At 45.5% G+C, this 19,443-nt stretch overlaps 1 protein-coding gene across 1 annotated transcript; it reads left to right on the top strand.

Moving 5' to 3' along the window:
• The first annotated feature begins 4,596 nt into the window (after positions 1 to 4,596).
• On the top strand, positions 4,597 to 12,280 carry LOC116971451 (proteinase-activated receptor 1-like). Its single transcript, XM_033018620.1, has 2 exons — positions 4,597 to 4,900; positions 10,833 to 12,280. Exons 1-2 carry the CDS (start codon positions 4,834 to 4,836, stop codon positions 11,975 to 11,977), a joined length of 1,212 nt encoding a protein of 403 aa, XP_032874511.1. The 5' UTR covers positions 4,597 to 4,833; the 3' UTR covers positions 11,978 to 12,280.
• The last annotated feature ends 7,163 nt before the right edge of the window (positions 12,281 to 19,443 follow it).

Genomic DNA, 19,443 nt, shown 5'->3' with positions numbered 1-19,443 from the left:
TCTCATATCAGATATAAAATTGAAATACAACCTAGAAAAAAAACTGGCAGCTGCAAACGAAAATTCCAACCTTTTCCCAGCCTTTGTATGAAGAAGTGTTTGCTAGCTTTACATCAAGTAGTCGAAGTGAGAACATTGGTGAGGGGAAATTTAGACTGTTAAATAGAAAGAGCAAGGTTAGTTTAGAGACGTGGAATGGAATGGAGTACTTTATTGTCACATGTGTCAAGGCACGGTGAGATTTTTTGCTTTTATAAGGTATGCAAATGGTTGCCACATAAAGCTGCCAAAGTTACAAAGTACCCCCGCCGGCTCTTCCTTTGTTCCCCCCGCCCCCCTCCCCGCCCCCTTCCCCGCCCCCGCCACTGTGTGGAATCATGCCCTTTGGCCCACTAGGTCCGTGTGGGGACCGACAATCACCCGTTCGCTAGTTCTATCGTACACGCTAAGGACTCTACATGGACTGAGCAAAAACTAAATTAGCACTCATGTACAGTTCCGGTTGCCACATTCCAGGAGGGTGGGGTTCTGACTGTCTATCCTACGTATGCCTCTCATAATTTTATATACTTCACAAGCAGGGAGCAGTGATGAACACCGACTTAGTCCCCCTACATATCAACGGCGAGTGTGTGGAGAGGGTCAACACCTTCCGGTTTCTCGGCGTCCTTATCTCTGCTGACATCTCCTGGACAGACAACACGACAGCGGTCATCAAGAAGGCTCAGCAGCGGCTGCACTTCCTGAGGGTTCTCAGGAAGCACAACCTGGACTCTAACCTGCTGCTAACCTTCTACCGCTCGTCCATGGAGAGCCTGCTGACATACTGCATTACAGCATGGTACGGCAGCTGCACCATGGCAGACAGGGAGAGGCTTCAGAGGGTAACTAGGACAGCACAGAAGATCATTGGTTGCCCTCTCCCCTCCCTGATGGATATTTACACCTCCCGTTGCCTTAGCAGGGCAAAGAATATCATCAAGGACAGCTCCCATCCTGCGTTTGGACTGTTCGACCTGCTGCCCTCTGGAAGGCGCTATAGGTGCATCAAAACTAGGACAAATAGACTCAGGAACAGTTGTTTTCCGAAAGTCATAACTACTCTTAACTTACACATGCACTGACTTCACAGCCCAACACTCGGACTTCCATCTATTCTATCCACGTACTGAAATTTGGAACTGTAATGTGTATTGTAATTGTAATTTTTAATATTTGTTTTAATAATTTTTAATATTTTAATATAACTTTAAAAATCTGCCTAAGAATACTACCTATTCACCCTTCACCATTTTGCCTTTATAGATATGTATATAGCGCCGCAGAATTGTGCACCTATCCCACCCCCCCCCCCCCCTTGTTTTGTTTTCTGTTTCTTGTTTTTTGTACTAAATTATATGTATGCACTGAGTACAAGATGCTTTTAATCTCATTGTACATGTATAGAGACAATAAATGGCATATCTATCTATCTATGCCTGTCCCCCCGAACCACCAGGGGAACCACCTCTTTGGTGATCCTCGGTCTATCATTGATCGGACTTTGCTGGCTTTACCTTGCATTAAATGTCATTCCCTTATCATGTATCTGTACACTGTAAATGGCTCGATTGTAATCATGCATTGTCTTTCTGCTGACTGGTTAGCACACAACAAAAGCTTTTCACTGTACCTCGGTACATATGTTAATAAACTAAATTAAATTAAATTAGCAACGTTTAAGAGGCATTTGGACAGACACATGAACAGGTAGGGTTAGGAGATTGCAGACAGGCAGCTGGGATAAGTTTAAATTGGTACTAGGTTTGGCAAAGGCATTGTGAACTGAAGGGGTCGTAGTGAAATCAATGGACAACCATTCAGGACTTCAATGAGAAGAACTTTCTTGACTCAAAGTTAAATCCCTGGGATTCTAATGGGGGAGAAAGTAACTTATTGGTATCATTGTGTTGCAAACATAATTTAGTCAGTGTTTAAGAAGGAACTGCAGATGCTGGAAAATCGAAGGTATACAATAATGCTGGAGTCATACAGCGTGGAATAGACCCTCCGGCCCAACTTGTCTACATGTCCCATCTAGACGAGTCCCACCTTTGGCCCATATCCCTCCAAACCTGTCCTGTCCACATACCTGTCCTCTGGACCTCGATTTATCCAATCTGGGCAAGAGACTCTGTGTATCTACCCAGTCTATTCCTCTCATGATTTTATACACAATTTCAGACAATTTCTCGGTCACCTGAGTGGATTTGTTTATTTACATTTTTCTAGACTGTAGAGATTTTCTGTGAAAGCAGCAACCTGTATAAGCCTATCTCCCCGTACAATCAATTGGTTATGCTGAGGGTGCTGCCAAAACTATTTGTTAGAATGCATGAAGGTCAGGGCTCAACGGCCGAACCTGCCCAGGGGCCCTTTGGTTGGCGTAACTGGGAGGGAGCCGCTGGAGACATCGGACGTCAGGAACAAGGGTTGGTAGGAAGGTTGAATGGGGGTAATGCCTCCAGCGCCTTCAAGGTCGGCTGCATGGAGCCCCCCCCCGCCGGGCGACCCAGTTGGCCGGATGAGGAGAGAAGAGTGACGTTGGCCGAGCCAGTCGATGGGAGACAGACTGGTTGGCACGCAACTAAAGCTTTTCACTGTACCTCGATACAAGAAACTAAAACATACCACACCGCCAGGTTCACAAACATCTACTTTCCAAGTCAGTTTCTTGAATTAACCAACACAATCCTAATCCTCCCCTCGACAATGGGTCACTATGACTACCTCGTGGCCTACCATGGACTTGGTTTTCTTCTGATTGTGTTTTGCAAGCTTTTTTTTAAAGTTTAGTTTAGTTTTATAATTTTCACATGTACTGAGGTACAGTGAACCGCTTGTTGCTGTGTGCTATCCAGTCAGCGGAAAGACTATACATGATTACCATCAAGCCCTTCACAGTGTACAGATACACGATAAAGGGAATAACGTCTAATGCAAGATAAAGACCAATTAAAGATCATTCAAAGGTCTCCAATGAGGTAGATGGGAGGTCAGGACTGCTTTCTAGTTGGTGAGAGAATGATTCAGTTGCTTGATAACAGTAGGGAAGAAACTGTCCCTGAATCTGGAGGCATACATTTCCAAACCTCTGTATCTCCTGACTAATGGGAGAGGGGAGAAGAGAGAGTGACCCAATATGAGGTTGGACATTGATTAAGCTGCTGGTCTTGCTGATACAGCATGAAGTGTAGATGGAGTCAATGGATGGTGGGTTGGTTTTATAGATGAGACCGTCTAAGCATCATGTTCGGCAGAGACATTGTGGGCCAATGGGCCTGTTCTTGTTGCTATTCTTTGTTCTTTCTTGGTGACAAATCCCTGTGCATCAGGTTAAAGAGAAATTATCGGGCCAAAGTTAGGAAATTTAATGAAGTGGAAACAAAGAATTTTGGTGGTGACAAAGGTATTGAGTCTGAAGCTGGTGCGGGTATCAGATAAGATGGTGACCCTCGGACTATCCTTGATCGGACTTTGCTTTGCTTTACCTTGCACTAAACGTTAAGGGCCTGTCCCACTTACGTGTCCTTCGCACGCAAATTACGCGACCTCGCGGTCGCGTTGAGGCGTACGGGCATCGTATGGCCGCGCGGGGCCGGTCCCACTTAGAAGCGTGGAGGGGTATGTAGTTGTGCGCGACATCACGCGGGGCTCTGAAATTTTTGTAGTGAACAAAATCTTCGCGCGCCAACGGCCTGTCACGGAACTGATGGTCAAAGTGGGACAGGCCCAAGACCCTGGCGCGACGCAACGTCTCACTTTCAACAGCAGTAGAAGCAGGCAAACGATCGCCGAACTCGGCCAGGGGCTCACGGCCGTTGCGGTCCGGATCCGCCCCCACTTCTACTCCCAGAGCAGGGCCAAGAAAATTGAAGATAGACACAAAATGCAGGAGTAACTCAGCGGGACCGGCAGCATCTCTGGAGAGAAGCAATGGGTGATGTTTCGGTTCAAGACCCTTCTTTTCAGACTGAAGAAGAGTCTCGACACGAAACGTCACCCATAGCTTCTCTCCAGAGATGCTGCCGGTCCCGCTGAGTTACTCCAGCTTTGTGTCCATCTTCAAATGACGTCACGCGCTCCAGACGGCTGTGCGTACGCATGTAATCGCGCCCGACCTTCGCAGGACCGTCGCGGCTCAACGCGACCACGAGGTCGCGTAATTTGCGTGCCAAAGACACGTAAGTGGGACAGGCCCTTTATTCTCTTGTCATGTATCAATACACTGTAAATGGATCGATTGTAATCATGTATTGTCTTTCCGCTGACTGGTTAGCACGCAACAAAAGCTTTTCACTGTACCTCGGTACACGTGACAATAAACTAAACTGAACCTTACTGGAGGCGTGTGGCTGGTTGGGTTCACACAGTTGGAATGGAGATGGAAGGGGTTCCTGTCTAGACTCTAAGGCATGTTCTCTAACCAGTTGGAAGGCGACAGCTGCATTATTTTACACCAATATCTGTTATTAAAGGTATTTCAGCGCTTAGTGCTTGAAGGGGGTAGTCATAGTTGGCAAGTGAGAACACAGTGTGGCGATGGTTAACTGGGAGAGGTCTGGCCCCTTTAAGGACACTCCCCAAACACGCACACGAGGATCTTTATTCGGGAAGCGTTCAACTGGATAAGAAAACGAAAAGTGCAAGCTGAAGTGGACGGATAAGCTTTTGAGGTTAAAATAGTGAACCCAAAAGAGAAAACCGTGGTGGGGAGAAAAAGAGGAGAGAGGCGGTTAACGGACTGGTCTTCGCTTGTGGAGAGGGACTGGGGCGAAACCTTTCACACACGGGATGTCCCGGACAGAGTTGCTGGTGATATGGATGGTTCTGGCTGCCGTGGGCTTCGCTCAACAGTCCGGTGAGCAGGGAGGGTGGGGGGTTGGGTAATTGGTAAAGGGAGGGGAAGAAGAAGGAAAGATTGTATTTATATTTATATATATACTAGACCAAGTGCAGACCCGTTGGGGCTGTTCCCCCAATTTATATATATATATATATATATATATATATATATATATAGTGTGACATAAACACAAAATGCTGGAGTAATGGACATTTTCTCTAAAGGAAGTGTCAAATACAGTTGTGTAGGAAGGAACTGCAAATTGTTGGTTTAAACCGAAGATAGACACAAAGACTGCTGGAGTAACTAACCCAGCGGAACAGGCAGCAACTCTGGAGAGCAGGAATGGGTGACCCTTCTTCAGACGGCTGAAGTTCTTCAGAGTTCTTTCGGCCAAATGAATTGTTTAATTGTGCTGTTTGTTTTATAATATGTATCATTCTGAAGAAGGGTCTCGACCCGAAACGTCAACCCATTCCTTCTCTCCAGAGATGTTGCCTGTGCCCGCTGAGTTAGTGTAACTCCAGCATTTTGTGTCTACCTGAAGTTCTTCAGAGTTCTTTCGGGAAGAACTTCAGACGTCTGAAGAAGGGTCCGGACCCGAAACGTCACCTATTCGTTCAATGTGGTGTCTCGAATTGCGGATGGGTTGGCTGGCTGTATGTGAGAGGGCTGTAGCAAAGGTCTCTCCGAGTGGAGACGCCAGAGACAGCGGATTGAGTATTGAGCAAGTACAAAGTGCTGGAGTAACTCGGCGGGTCCAGGCAGAGGGAATGGATATGTGATGTTTTCAGGAAACAAGTAGCTGCCAAATGACATTGGCAGAAGGAGTGTTTACGAAGGAACTGCAGATGCTGGAAAATCGAAGGCACACAAAAATGTGTACCTTTGGTAGAGGGAGTGCCAGGCTTGGAGAGGTAAAGGTAGTGGAAAGACACTGACTATAGTGCCATTCCAGCTTGACAACATATTTCCTATAGCACGGTGCCCAGAACTGAACACAGTATTCAAGATGCAGCCTCACCAATGTCTTGTACAACTGCATCATGACTTCCCAACTCTGCTCTATACTAATTTTGCACAATTCTTGTTTTGTACCTTTAAAAAAAAAGAAAATCTTGAATAAAGTTTATTTTTAATTAATTAAAAAAATAAACTTAGATTACATCCACAAATCTTGGAATAGGTCTTGAAAAATACATTCTTATGATAAAATCACATTGTCAGAATGGCACTATAATTAAAACTTTTGTAAGTGCGGAATGCCATATGAATCATGCGCAGCTATTAATTTAGAGATTATTCATTAGGTTGGAGTTTTTTTTACTGATATGATGTGTCGTAGTTGGCTGCTGAGAAAAGTCAGTGTGATGTTTTCAGGAACCAAGGAGCTGCCAAAATGACATTGTCATTAAGTATTTTTTACAACTTTTAGAGATTAAGGATGTCAGGATATGAGGATAAGGCGGACTTGGAGTTGATGCCAATATCTTATTGAATAATGGACATGGCTCAAGAGATTTTGTGCTTTATGGGGATTCTATTTCTGTTGTTATTTTGTTCTATACTAATTAAATTAGTCATACAGCGTAGAAACAACTTGCCCACACCGACCAACATGTCCTTTCTGCACTAGTCCCATCTGCCTGCGTTTGGTCCATATCCCTCCACACCTGTCCTATCCATGTACCTGTTTAATTATTTCTTAAACGTTGCAATAGTCCCTGCCTCAACTACCTCCTCTGGCAGCTCGTTCCATACACCCACCACGCTTTGTGTGAAAATGTTACCCCTCAGGTTCCTATAAAACTTTTCCCTCTTCACCTTAAACCTATGTCCTCTGGTTCTTGATTCCTCCACCCTGGGCAAGAGACTCTGTGCATCGATCTATTCCTCTCATCATACACCTCCATAACATCACCACCTCATCATCCTGCTCTCCAAGGAATAGAGTCCCAGCCTGCTCAATCTCTCCCTACAGCTCAGACTCTCGAGTCCTGGCAACATCCTCGTAAATCTTCTTTGTACCCGTTCCAACTCGACCATGTCCTTCCTGTAACATGGTGCTCAGAGCTATTTTACTTTAGTAAAATATTGGGGCCCCGTTTCCTGCATTTTAGTTTGACTGTTCTGGGTTCCAATCTCACTCCAGAACTTTTTCTCACAGAGAGTTGTGAGTCTGTGGAATTCTCTGCCTCCGAGGGCAGTGGAGGCTGGTTCTCTGGATGCTTTCAAGAGAGAGTTAGATAGAGCTCTTAGGGATAATGAAATTAAGGGCTATGGAGAGAAGGCAGGAACGGGTTACTGATTGGGGATGATCAGTCATGATCACATTGAATGCTGGTGCTGGCTCGAAGAGCCGAATGGCCTACTCCTGCACCTATTAATATACAATAGACAATAGGTGCAGGAGTAGGCCATTCGGCCCTTTGAGCCAGCACTGCCATTCATTGTGATCATGGCTGTTTATCCCCAATCAGTACCCCGTTACTGCCTTCTCCCCATATCCCCTCACTCCACTATTTTTAAGAGCCCTATCTAGCTCTCTCTTGAAAGCATCCAGAGAACCTGCCTCCACTGCCTTCAGAGGCAGAGAATTCCACAGACTCACCACTCTCTGTGAGAAAAAGTGTTTCCTCGACTCCGTTCTAAATGGCTTACACCTTATTCTGAAACTGTGGCCCCTGGTTCTGGACTCCCCCAACATCGGGAACATATTTCCTGCCTCTATCGTGTCCAAACCCTTAACAATCTTATATGTTTCAATGAGATATCCTCTCATCCTTCTAAACTCCAGAGTGTACAAGCCCAGTTGCTCCATTCTCTCAGCATATGACAGTCCTGCCATCCTGGGAATTAACCTTGTAAACCTACACTGAACTTCCTCAATACCAAGAATGTCCTATCTCAAATTAGGGGACCAAAACTGCAATTAAGGGACCAAAACTGCAATTTTGTCTATTGTCAGAGAATAGAACAGAACAGAACAGCTGAGCTGAGGCTACAATGCATTGCTGATATCATCAGTGTATGTGGTGCTGCCCTTTAGATGTGTCAGACATCAAACCATATGTCTTCTCGAGCTGAGATAAATGGCCCCAAGGCACTATTTCATAGTAGAACTGTAGAGATTTCCTGGAATCCAGACCAGTATTACGAACTCAACCAATAATTAAAAACTGATGTGTAGGAAGGATCAGCAGATGCTGGTTTCAACCAAAGATAGACACCAGAAATTGAAGTCACTCAGCGGGCCAGACAGCATCTCTGGAGAGAAGGAATGAGTGACGTTTTGGGTCGAGTCTGAGAGTCAGGGGAAAGGGGAACGAGAGATGTAGATGGTGATGTAGAGAGATATAGAATAAATGAATGAAAGATGCGCAAAAATACAACAGCGTTAAAAGAAACCGACCATTGTGAGCTGTAGGGTAGATGAAAACGAGTTACTGACAATGAAACTCACCAGGGTGACAGTGGAATTAGTACAACAATTAGGGTGGGGGAGGGACGGAGAGAAAGGGGATGCAGGGGTTACTTGAAGTTAGGATGATCTGGATGCCACATGGATATTTGTGGACCAGGCCATGGGTAATTTTGTCTGCTACATTTCCATTGTTTTGGTTACGAAGAAGGGTCTTGACCCGAAACGTCACCCATTCCTTTTCTCCAGAGAAGCTGCCAGTCTCACTGAGTTACTTCAGCTTTTTGTGTCTATCCATTGTTTCGATGACAGCCTTGTAAATACCCCGGGACTTCCTGTGGTCGGGAGGGCGATAGCAATACAAGAATCTCTTTGTGATTCTCTTGCCTTTTATCTTCCCGGCATTTATTGTTATTTAGTTTGTGGGGAAAACACAACTGATTTGGTCAAGGAGAGAAACTAAAGTATTAGTTACTAGTTAAGACGTATGAGAAATGGATTAGATGCACAATGATTAGGGGCTAGTGGGGAGAAGGCAGGCACGGGTTATTGGGGAGAAGGCAGGCACGGGCTATTGATAGGGGACGATCAGCCATGATCACAATGAATGGTGGTGCTGATTCGAAGGGCCGAAGGGCCTCCTCCTGCACCTATTTTCTAAGTCTATGTTTCTACAAGAGCAAAGAATTGTAGGTTTATAAAAAAAGTTATAGATTTTTTTTAAATGAACGAAAAACTTTGAAGGCAATTGGGGAAAGAATTTGCTTGTGATGTCAATGATGAAGAGCTATCGTTGCTCACAATGACTTAAAAGGCAATTAGAAGAAATAGTTTTCTGTGAAGAATAATCGTAGCAGGAAATGCCGTGACGTGAAGGATATTTGGGGTAAAAGCCATTGCATCTTTTGAATCCTTTGAAAGCTGAAGACAAGATAAGGCACGGAGTGGGGGGGAGGGGAAAGAGTAGAAATAGTTTTTTGGACAGCAGTTGTTCAGTGATTCTGTAGCATAAGCTGAAACGGTTTGGTGAACTGTGGAGAGAGGGTGGAGAGGGGTAGTAGTTGAGGTCGGAGAGAGGCGTTTCAAACATACAGTAGATCCTGCACAGTATTTTCCATTTGCTTTACCTGTTGTACTTTGGAGTTTGGCCTGATTGCAGTTATGGATAGCATTATCTGATTTAATTGTATAGCATTCAAATCAATGCTTTTCACTGTTCCTCAGTACTCCATATAACCATATAACCATATAACCCGTGAGAATAATAAACCTGAACCAAACATATTGATCCATCTTCAATATACCCAGAGGCTGACCTCTGGTACACTTGTTCATTGGGATCATCCAAGGATTTGCTTTACTCTAGATGAAGACATTTCTATCCGTCTTGGTGCTTAATAGCAAACAGCTTTTTCCTGAAAACAAGGAACTGCAGATGCTGATTTACAACAACAAAAGGGCACAAAGTGCTGGAGTAACAGTGGGTCAGGCAGCATCTCTGGAAGACACAGATGGGCCACGTTTTGGGTTGAGATACTCCTTCAGACTAACTACAATGAGGGGGCGAAGCTAAGAAAATAGGTGGGGCAGGGCAAGGCCTGACAAGTGATAGGTGGATACAGGTGAGGGGTGTTTTTAGTCTTCAGCAGTCCGAAGAAGGGTTCCGACCATAAGCATCGCCCATCCTTTTTCTCCAAAGAAGCTGCCTGACCCTCTGAGTTTCTCCAGCACTTTGTGTTCATCTTCGGTTCCTTCCCACACAGGGGCGTGTTCGTTGGCAGATTTGTGGACTAAGCTTGGAGATGAAAAGATGGCATGTTTAGTTCTCCAGAGCTGCTGAGTAATGGGCCTATCCCACTTAGGCGACTAGTTTTAATGGAATTCACCTACGACATCTGGCGACAGCCTACAACAGCACCTACGACAGCAAGAATTGTTGCCACTGTCGCCGAAAAATGTTCAACATGTTCAAAATTTTGTGTCAGTCGCCTGTAGTTGCCCTAAAAATCACCTAAGAGGCACAGGCCTGGGCGACCGTGGTGACATTATTTTGCTGTCGCAGGTTGACGTAGGTGTTGTCGTGGGGGGGACGATGTATAAACACAGCTGTAATTTCTACATGGTGAAACCAAAATGTATAAAAATACCCTTTAATGAAATCTGACAATGTGCACGTTAACCACATGAGATTTTTTTTTTTTTCTATTACAAACCTCAAATTTTGGAGTACAGAGGCAAATGAATAAATGATGGGTCTTTGTCCCAAACATTATGGAGGGCATTGTACGCACCAGGTTCACTTACCTAGTGTGTGTAGGATAGTGTTAATGTGTGGGGATCACTGGTCGGCGTGGACTCGGTGGGCCGAAGGGCCTGTTTCCGTGCTGCATGTCGAAACTAACATTAAGCCTCAGAATTGTATTGTATTGAAGTTGTGGATCTGTGTAATGCTGTGCATGCGACCGAAGGCCAGACTGTATTGCTCCATAAACGTGTCTAAATAAAAAATTGTTCTTGTATTTTCAGAGAGGAACTCGAGTTCCCGAAGCAAAATCTTTCCCAAAACCTTTGGAGGAAGCCGAAATCACAAAATCCACGAAAGCAACAGTTCCCAGAACAGCGCACACGTGCCTGCGTCGAGACGGGGCATTCCTGGAAATCACCCCCATAGCTGGCAGAGAAATGAAATAGTCGAAGTGAAAGTTTCGGACGTGGCAAGGCAATACCTGACGGGTTTAGGTACCACAGTAGTCATTCCTTTTATTTACAGCTTTGTGTTTACCGCAAGCCTGCCTCTTAACTTGCTGGCAATCCTGGTGTTCATCTTCAAAATAGGCCTCACCAAACCCACAGCGATCTACATGATGAACTTGGCTGCAGCCGACCTGCTGTTTGTGCTGCTCCTTCCGCTGAAGATTTCCTACCACTTCTCTGGCAACGACTGGGGGTTCGGCCCCTTTGTGTGCCGGCTGGTCACCGGTGGGTTTTACGCCTACATGTGCAGCTCGGTGCTACTGATGACGTGCATCAGCGTGGACCGGTATCTCGCCGTGGTTTACCCCATCAAATCGGCCTCCTGGAGGAGCCGCCGGCGCGCGGCGGGGCTTTGTCTCGTGGCGTGGCTCCTCTCCATTTGTAGCGCTCTGCCTCTCTTCTTAACCCAACAAAGTGTGTACGTCACCAACCTCAACATCACAACCTGCCACGATGTGCTGACTCTCCCTGTCCTGCACACCTTTTCCCTCTACTACTTTCCCAGTTTGTGTATTCTTTTCTTTGTCATTCCTCTGGTCGTCACCACAGCCTGTTACATGAAAATTATCTCAACCCTCCGCTCAGCCAGTGCAGTAAACCCGTACGGGAAGAGACGTGCCTTCTTCTTAGCTATCATTGTACTTTGTGTGTTTCTTGTCTGTTTTACACCGACCAATATCGTATTACTGATACACTCTCTCCATTTTTCAACTGAACCAAGTGATACCCTTTATTTTGTCTACATGCTGTGCGTGTGCCTAGGTAGTGTGAGCTGTTGTTTTGATCCATTGATATATTATTATGCATCATCCTCGTTTCAAAACCAGCTACATCACCTTTTGAATTCTAGGGAGGATGAAAGTATTCAGGTTAAAGAGCTGATTAATAAACCTGGGACTTCCACTCCCTATCTGTGAAATCTGCAGAATGGTGTCAAGGCAAGCATGATAAATATATCCTAAGATTTTGTCCTGGTGACCTGATTAAATACAACAGAATTCTAAAACTCTGGGACCTAGCTAAGTGCGATCAAATTATTTTCTACTGTTTTCTACATTTCTCCACTGTATCACAGCTACTTTTGGCCAAATCAATTCTATAGTTATGCTATTTAAGAAGGAACTGCAGATGCTGGACAAATTCGAAAGTAGACAAAAAATGCTGGAGGAACTCAGCGAGTGAGGCAGCATCTATGGAGAGGAATATGTGACGTTTCGGGTCGAGACACTTCTTCAGACTGAAATATAATTGTGAAATTCTATGATTGTGCTGTTTATTTTAGAGTTACAGCGTGGAAACAGGCCCTTCCACCCAGCAAGCCCGCGCCGACCAGCAAGCCCCACACATTAGCAGTATCCCGCACGCACTAGGGACAATTTATAATGATACCAAAGCCAATTAGCCTACGTCTTTGGAGTGTGGGATGAAACCTGAGCACCCTGAGCAAACCCACTCTGGTCACAGGGAGAATGTACAAACTCCGTACAGACAAGCACCTGTAGTCGGGATCGAACCCGGGTACTCTGGTGCTAAAAGGCAGCAACTCTACCGCTGTGCCACTGTTTGTTATATAATATTTATGTCGTCTTTAACCCAGTTGGTTTCAGTTGTAACCACTGATTCTCAGTCTGAAGAAGGGTCTCGGCCTAAAATGTCACCTATTCCTTTTCTCCAGGGATGCTGCCTGACCCACTGAGTTACTCCAGCATTTTGTGTCCATCTTCAGTTGTGCAATGTGGTGGAAGGTTTTTACCGCTGGAGTTTTACTAATGGTTGGCCTGAACAGTTTCCCTGATGAAAACACAGAGGACAGTCGTGTGATCACTGTTGCTCCTGCATTACATTCCCATAGGTGTTGCTTCAACAACAGACCACAGGCAGATTACACCATGGTTTTGCTCGTAATTCACCTGCCTTAATATTTCACAGTGCCAATAAACTCATTTGGGGAAAAAAAAGAGAGACCCTCTATTGAATTAAGCTATCTGATATTGCATTTTCTAAGTAACAGCTGGTAGAGCTGCCCCCTCACAATGTTAGAGGCCAGGGTTTAATCCTGTCCTCGGGTGCTGTCTGTGTGGAGTTTGAGCTTTCTCCCTGTGGCAGTGTGGGTTTCCTCCGGGTGCTCCAGTTTTTCTCCCATATCTTAAAGATGTGAGGGTTTGTCGTTCATAAGTTCTAGGAGCAGAATTAGGCCATTCGGCCCATCAAGTCTCCTCTGCCATTCAATTATGGCTGACCTGATCATGAGAGGAATAGATTGGGTAGATGCACAGAATCTCTTGCCCAGAGCAGGAGAGTCAAGGATCAGAGGCCACAGGTTCAAGGTGAAGAGGGAACGATTTAATAGGAATCTGAGGGGTAATGTTTTCACACAAAGGGTGGTGGGTGGATGGAACAAGCTGCCAGATGAGGTTGTTGAGGCTTGGACTATCCCAACGTTTAAGAAACAATTAGACATGTACTTGGATAGGACAAGTTTGGAGTGATATGGACCAAGCGCAGGCAAGTGGGACTAGTGTAGCTGGTACATGTGTGGGCAAGTTGGACTGTAGGGCCTGTTTCTACACTGTATCACTCATGACTCTCTCTCTATTTCCCCCTCAACCCCATTCTTCTGCCTTTCGCCGGGGGGGCCCCCCCCCCCCCCCCCCCCCCCCCCCCCCCCAAAACCCCTGACACCTGCGGTAATCAATCATCAACCTCTGTAAATTGCCCCTGATGCTTATGGAGTGGATGTGAAAGTGGGATAATATAGAACTGAATGGGCGATCGATGGTTGGAGTAGGCCGAAGAGCCTGTTCCCATGATCTCTAAAAACCAAACAACTGAAAACGCCTTTATCTGTTGAACAATATGTCCTGTCATTTGTATAAACTCTCCATGGAAAATGAAAAGTCAACGCAGACATCCAGAAGAACGCGTGGAACAGTGTGTACTACAGACCCTGGCAAAATAAACAGCGGCTGAGAATTATCTTGCACCAATGCTTCTCATGACAGACTAAGGAGAAGGAAAAACAGACTCTCACTTTCTGAATGAATTTTCTGAATACCTATCTTATTGTTTTTATGTTTCTCGATTGTTATTTTAATATTGTGTCAGAGTGCAATAAAATATTGTGGCCGTGAAATGTTGTATCTTGTGTAACATTGAGAATCTGTATTTTAAATAATAGAACGACAATGTTTCTGTGCTTCTGCCAAAAATGTGCGGTTTGGTGTCAGAGTTGCATACTTGACCTTGGCAATGATAGGAATGCAAAACAATCTGCCCGGGACTGAGCCTCCCTCTTCTGAACATGAATCATGTGGAGAGGCCACAGTGGTTGACTGAAGGTATATCACTTCAGTCAACCACTTGTATTCACTGGAGTTTAGAAGGATGAGGGGGTTTCTTATAGAAACATATAAAATTATAAAAGGACTGGACAAGCTAGATGCAGTCCAGTTGACAATGCCTATGCCGAACATGATAGAAACATAGAAAATAGGTGCAGGAGGAGGCCATTCAGTCCTTCGAGCCAGCACCGCCATTCATTGTGATCATGGCTGATCGTCCCCAGTCAATAACCCGTGCCTGCCTTCTCCCCATATCCCTTGATTCCGCTAGCCCCTAGAGCTCTATCTAACTCTCTCTTAAATCAAGTGGACTTGGCCTCCACTGCCCTCTGTGGCAGGGAATTCCAAAAATTCACAACTCTCTGGGTGAAAAAGTTTTTTCTCACCTCAGTCTTAAATGCGGCATCGGTGCCCCGCTCCCTGCCATGGATGCCCTCCACCGAAAACGGTGTCTGAGACGGGCTGGGAAGATCATTAAAGACCCCTCCCACCCCAACCATGGACTGTTTGCCCTCCTCCCATCAGGGAGGCGGTACAGGAGCCTCAGGTCTCGTACCAGTAGGATGAGGAACAGCTTCTACAATTATACCAGCACATTGCTGAACTCGGAGTCCCGCCGATAGATTTCTCCGGTCCCTCCGTCCCCATTGTTTAATTATTCTGTATTTTTGATTATTATGTATATTTTTTTTTTAAATTTCTATATTGCACTACTACTACGGACTGACGCAAAGCTGCATTTCATTGTGCCCATACTTAGTATTTGTGCAATGACATTAAAGTTGAATTGAATTAAATGGCTTCCCCTTTATTCTAAAACTGTGGCCCCTGGTTCTGGACTCGCCCAACATTGGGAACATTTTGTTTAAGAAGGAACTGCAGATGCTGGAAAATCGAAGGTACACAAAAAAGCTGGAGAAACTCAGCGGGTGCAGCAGCATCTATGGAGCGAAGGAAAAAGGCAACGTTTCTGGCCGAAACCCTTCTTGCATCTAGCTTGTCCAGTCCTTTTACAATGTTATATTTTTCTATAAGATATCCCCTCATCCTTTAAACTCCAGTGAATACAAGATGTCAGGATATAATATCATCTGCCTGCATATGATCCATACTCTCCATTCCCTGCATATCTATGTGTATACCTAAAAGCTTCTAAAAGACCTCTATCCTATTTACAGGGCTGCCAACATTGGGTGAGAATTGAGAGTGAGAAATTGCGAGGGAGCATAGCGACCGGGGGGGGGGGTGGGGGGTGGTTGGTTGGGAGGGGGGTGTTCCCCCTCCCACGGTAGGGAGCTTTTGCATTTTTCAGCTTGAAATTGTGCAATCTGGTGCATACTGTAACGAGTCTTTTAACTTGCATTTGAATGCAACATTTATGCTTTAAATTGGATTAGGTATGAATAACATTAGGCTAAATTACATTCCTAATTACATTCCACAATAGAGCCAGGCTGATCAACAGGTGCAGCACATGAGAGACTATATTCATGTATGGAAATCAGATTATATTCATGCTGTTATGCATATATATAGAGAACATTTCAGAGAAACAAAGCAAAAGTTGGACTTCCATCACTGTTCTGCACAAATAAATCAATCAACCTTGTTCAAGAAGGAACTACAGATGCTGGAGAATCGAAGGTAGACAAAATTGCTGGAGAAACTCAACGGGTGCGGCAGCATCTATGGAGCGAAGGAAATAGGCAACGTTTCGGGCCGAAACCCTTCTTCAGACAGTTTCAACCTTACCCTTTGAATATAGAAACAAGACGAAAATAATGCCACATATTCAACCATATATGGTTCAATTAAATTAAGATATATATGTAAAAATATATATGGAAACAGGCCCTTCCGCCCACTCAGTCCACACCGACCAGTAATCTATCATACACCAATTCCATCCATCACGCCAGGGACAATTTACAGAAGCCAATTAACCTACAAACCTGTGCTTCTTTCGGATATGGGAGAAACCGGAATATCCAGAGAAAACCCATGTGGTAGTAAGGCAGCACACCGTGCCACACCATTAAATTATTTTTTCTGTAATATATTTATTATGGTGTCGGGTGAATAAAGATGAACAATTGATTCTGATTTCTGCCCTTAGTTGGATAACACACATGTCCAGTCATTGTGTTTTATGGCTGGTGTTCAACCTCTTCAGGCTGAAGGTCTCGACTCGAAACATCACCCATTCTTTCTCTCCAGAGATGCTGCCTGCTGAGTTTTACTAGTTTTTAGTGTCTATCTTCAGTTTAAACCAGCAATTCCTTCCTACACTATTTGTTAAGCAAAACAGGTCCTATTCTCATTATATAATTTTGTGATCAGCGTGAGAGCATGAGAATTTTGTGAAATGCGTGAGTCTCACGCTCAATGCGTGAGAGTTGGCAGCCCTGCTAATAATGCAAACATTTTAAGCAAGTTTCAATTGTTTGGACAAAAATCACTTATTACTGCTTTATAACAGTTAAGTTACTTTACCATTTCAGAAATGATGGCACTCAACAAAAAATCAACTAACAAATTAAAGCAAACTAAAAAAAAATAACATGTTCCCTTTCCTGACTCTACATCATAAGTACTTTAACGCTGTTAACAGAGCAAAGGGATATTAATCTCAAGAATCAAAATGGGGAAAGTGGGGGCAATTTTGCTTAAATGGTCATTCTAAGCCCATTCAGATCTTCATAGAGTTATACAACATGTACGTGGCTGGCCCAATTTGTCCATAATGATCAAGTGGGCATTCTGCGTGCCCAGGGACTGGCTGCCGTTCCCAGATAAGCTCGCGTCCCAAGGACTGGCTGCAGTTCTCAGGTCGGCTCGCCTGCCCTGACTCCGCGAAAACGGATTGAAAATAAACGCGATTTTTCGGATTCGGCCCGTTATCCGTAGGTTGCCGAACCCTGTCCTAGATGTTTGGCCTCAGTGTGGTCCTCCCCATGCTTTACAACTGATTCACCTGGTTAGTTCTATCTCCGGCTGCTTCATGTTGTCGGCGGCTGCACATCCAACCAAGAAAGAAGAGAAGAGACGCGACGTCACTCACAGCCGCCAACTGACACGCTTCCCCAGACCGCACAGATCGCTCTGATTTGGCGCAAAAGAGACAAACTGTGCAGGGACTGAAGACAGCGTGAGAATTCTGTTATCAGCGTGAGAATTGGCTGAAATGCGTGACTCTCACGCTCAAAGCGTGAGAGTTGGCAGCCCTGTCTAAGGCCAGGATGTGACAACAGACGCACAGGAAGACACATACACACACACACACACACACACACACACACAGACAGGCAGACACACACACAGGGAGACAGACACACACACACACACACACACAGGGAGATAGACACACACGCACACACAGGGAGACAGACACACACACAGGGAGACAGACAGACACACACACGGGGACACACACACACACACAGGGATACACACACACGGGGAGCCACACACACACACACACACAGGGAGACAGACAGACACACACACGGGGACACACACACACACAGGGATACACACACACACGGGGAGCCACACACACACACACACACAGGGATACACACACACACACACGGGGAGCCACGCACACACACACACACGGGGAGACACACACACACACACACAGGGAGACACACACACACACACAGGGAGACACACGGGGAGCCACAGACACACACACACACACACACACACACAGGGAGACACACACACGGGGAGCCACACACACACAAGGAGATACAGAGACACACATGAGGAGACACACACACACGCACATACAGGGAGACACAGAGACACACACACACAGGGAGACACACACACGGGGAGACACACACACACACACAGGGAGACACACACAGAGACACACACACAACGAGACACACACAGGGAGACAGACACACACACACACACCTTTCCTCCCCCCCCTCCATCCTCCCCCTACCTCCCTCTTTCCTCCCCCTCCCTCTCTTTCCTCCCCTCCCTCTTTTTCCTCACGCTTCCTCTTTCTCCTTCCTTTCCTTCATCCCCTTTCTACATTCCCTCCCCCTGTCTCTCTTTGCCTCCATCCCTTCCTTTTTTTCTTTCTTTCTCTCTCTCTCTTTCTCCCCTCCCTCTCTCCTCCCTCTCTTTCCCCGGCCGCCCAACGGGGAGCCTGGCGGGCACGGTGCAGCATGGATTGGCGGTGCTGGCGCTGCCGTGTGAGTTGAAGGGCAGGAGGGAGGGAGGGAGGGAGCGAGGTTGCCCCGGCAGCGCAGAGCTCGCAGACGGCGCACAAAAGCGCTGACACCCGCTTCCCGGGACTGACGCGCTTTCCCAATCCGTGCAGATCGCGAGACAAACTGTGCAGCAAAGACCCTTTAGCGTGAGAATTCAGTCTTCAGCGTGAGGGCGTGAGAATTGGCTGGAATGCGTGAGTGGTCACACTCAAAGTGTGAGAGTTGGCAGCCCTGCTATTTAACTCCACCACCAACTGTGGCAACACATTGCAGACATCCACCACACTCTGTGAAAGAACCATCGCCCCACACATCTCCCTCAAACATAAGATCATGTGATAGGAGCAGAATTAGGCCATTCGGCCCTTCAAGCCTACTCCGCCATTCAATCATGGCTGATCTATTTCTCACTCCTAACCCCATTCTCCTGCCTTCTCCCCATAATCCCTGATACGTACTAATCAAGAATATCATAAACTATGCCAAACCAAGCAGTATAAACCAGCTTTTGCCGTTCTTTGTATTTACGTTTCACCAGCATTTCTATTACTATTCAACCTCCTGTAATAGACACCACCCACATCAAGGAACTTGACTACCTAATGTAATAAATCCGACTTATTTTTTTTCACAGACAGTAAAATCATTCTCTTTGTTAAACCGCAACAAAAAAAGAATCAATTCTACTTCCCTACCTCCTGAGCAAATTAAACTAAAATTATAATAATGTTCATTTCATCTTAATTGATTGCACATTGTAAATGGTCCCTGCAACACTCCATGGGATTGCCTTTTGTTTTTAGAGCACAT

The sequence above is a fragment of the Amblyraja radiata genome, chromosome 3, assembly GCF_010909765.2.
Source record: "Amblyraja radiata isolate CabotCenter1 chromosome 3, sAmbRad1.1.pri, whole genome shotgun sequence".
Classification (NCBI taxonomy): domain Eukaryota; kingdom Metazoa; phylum Chordata; class Chondrichthyes; order Rajiformes; family Rajidae; genus Amblyraja; species Amblyraja radiata.
The sequence above is the reverse complement of the archived record's forward strand: the minus strand, read 5'-3'. Positions and strand labels throughout refer to the sequence as shown.

What these genes read in the sequence shown, in the direction of transcription:
- LOC116971451 (XM_033018620.1), top strand. Translation starts at nt 4,834, where the DNA reads ATGTCCCGGACAGAGTTGCTGGTGATATGGATGGTTCTGGCTGCCGTG. An exon ending in GGGCTTCGCTCAACAGTCCG is followed by an intron (nt 4,901 to 10,832) that starts GTGAGCAGGGAG and finishes TTGTATTTTCAG; the next exon opens with AGAGGAACTCGAGTTCCCGA.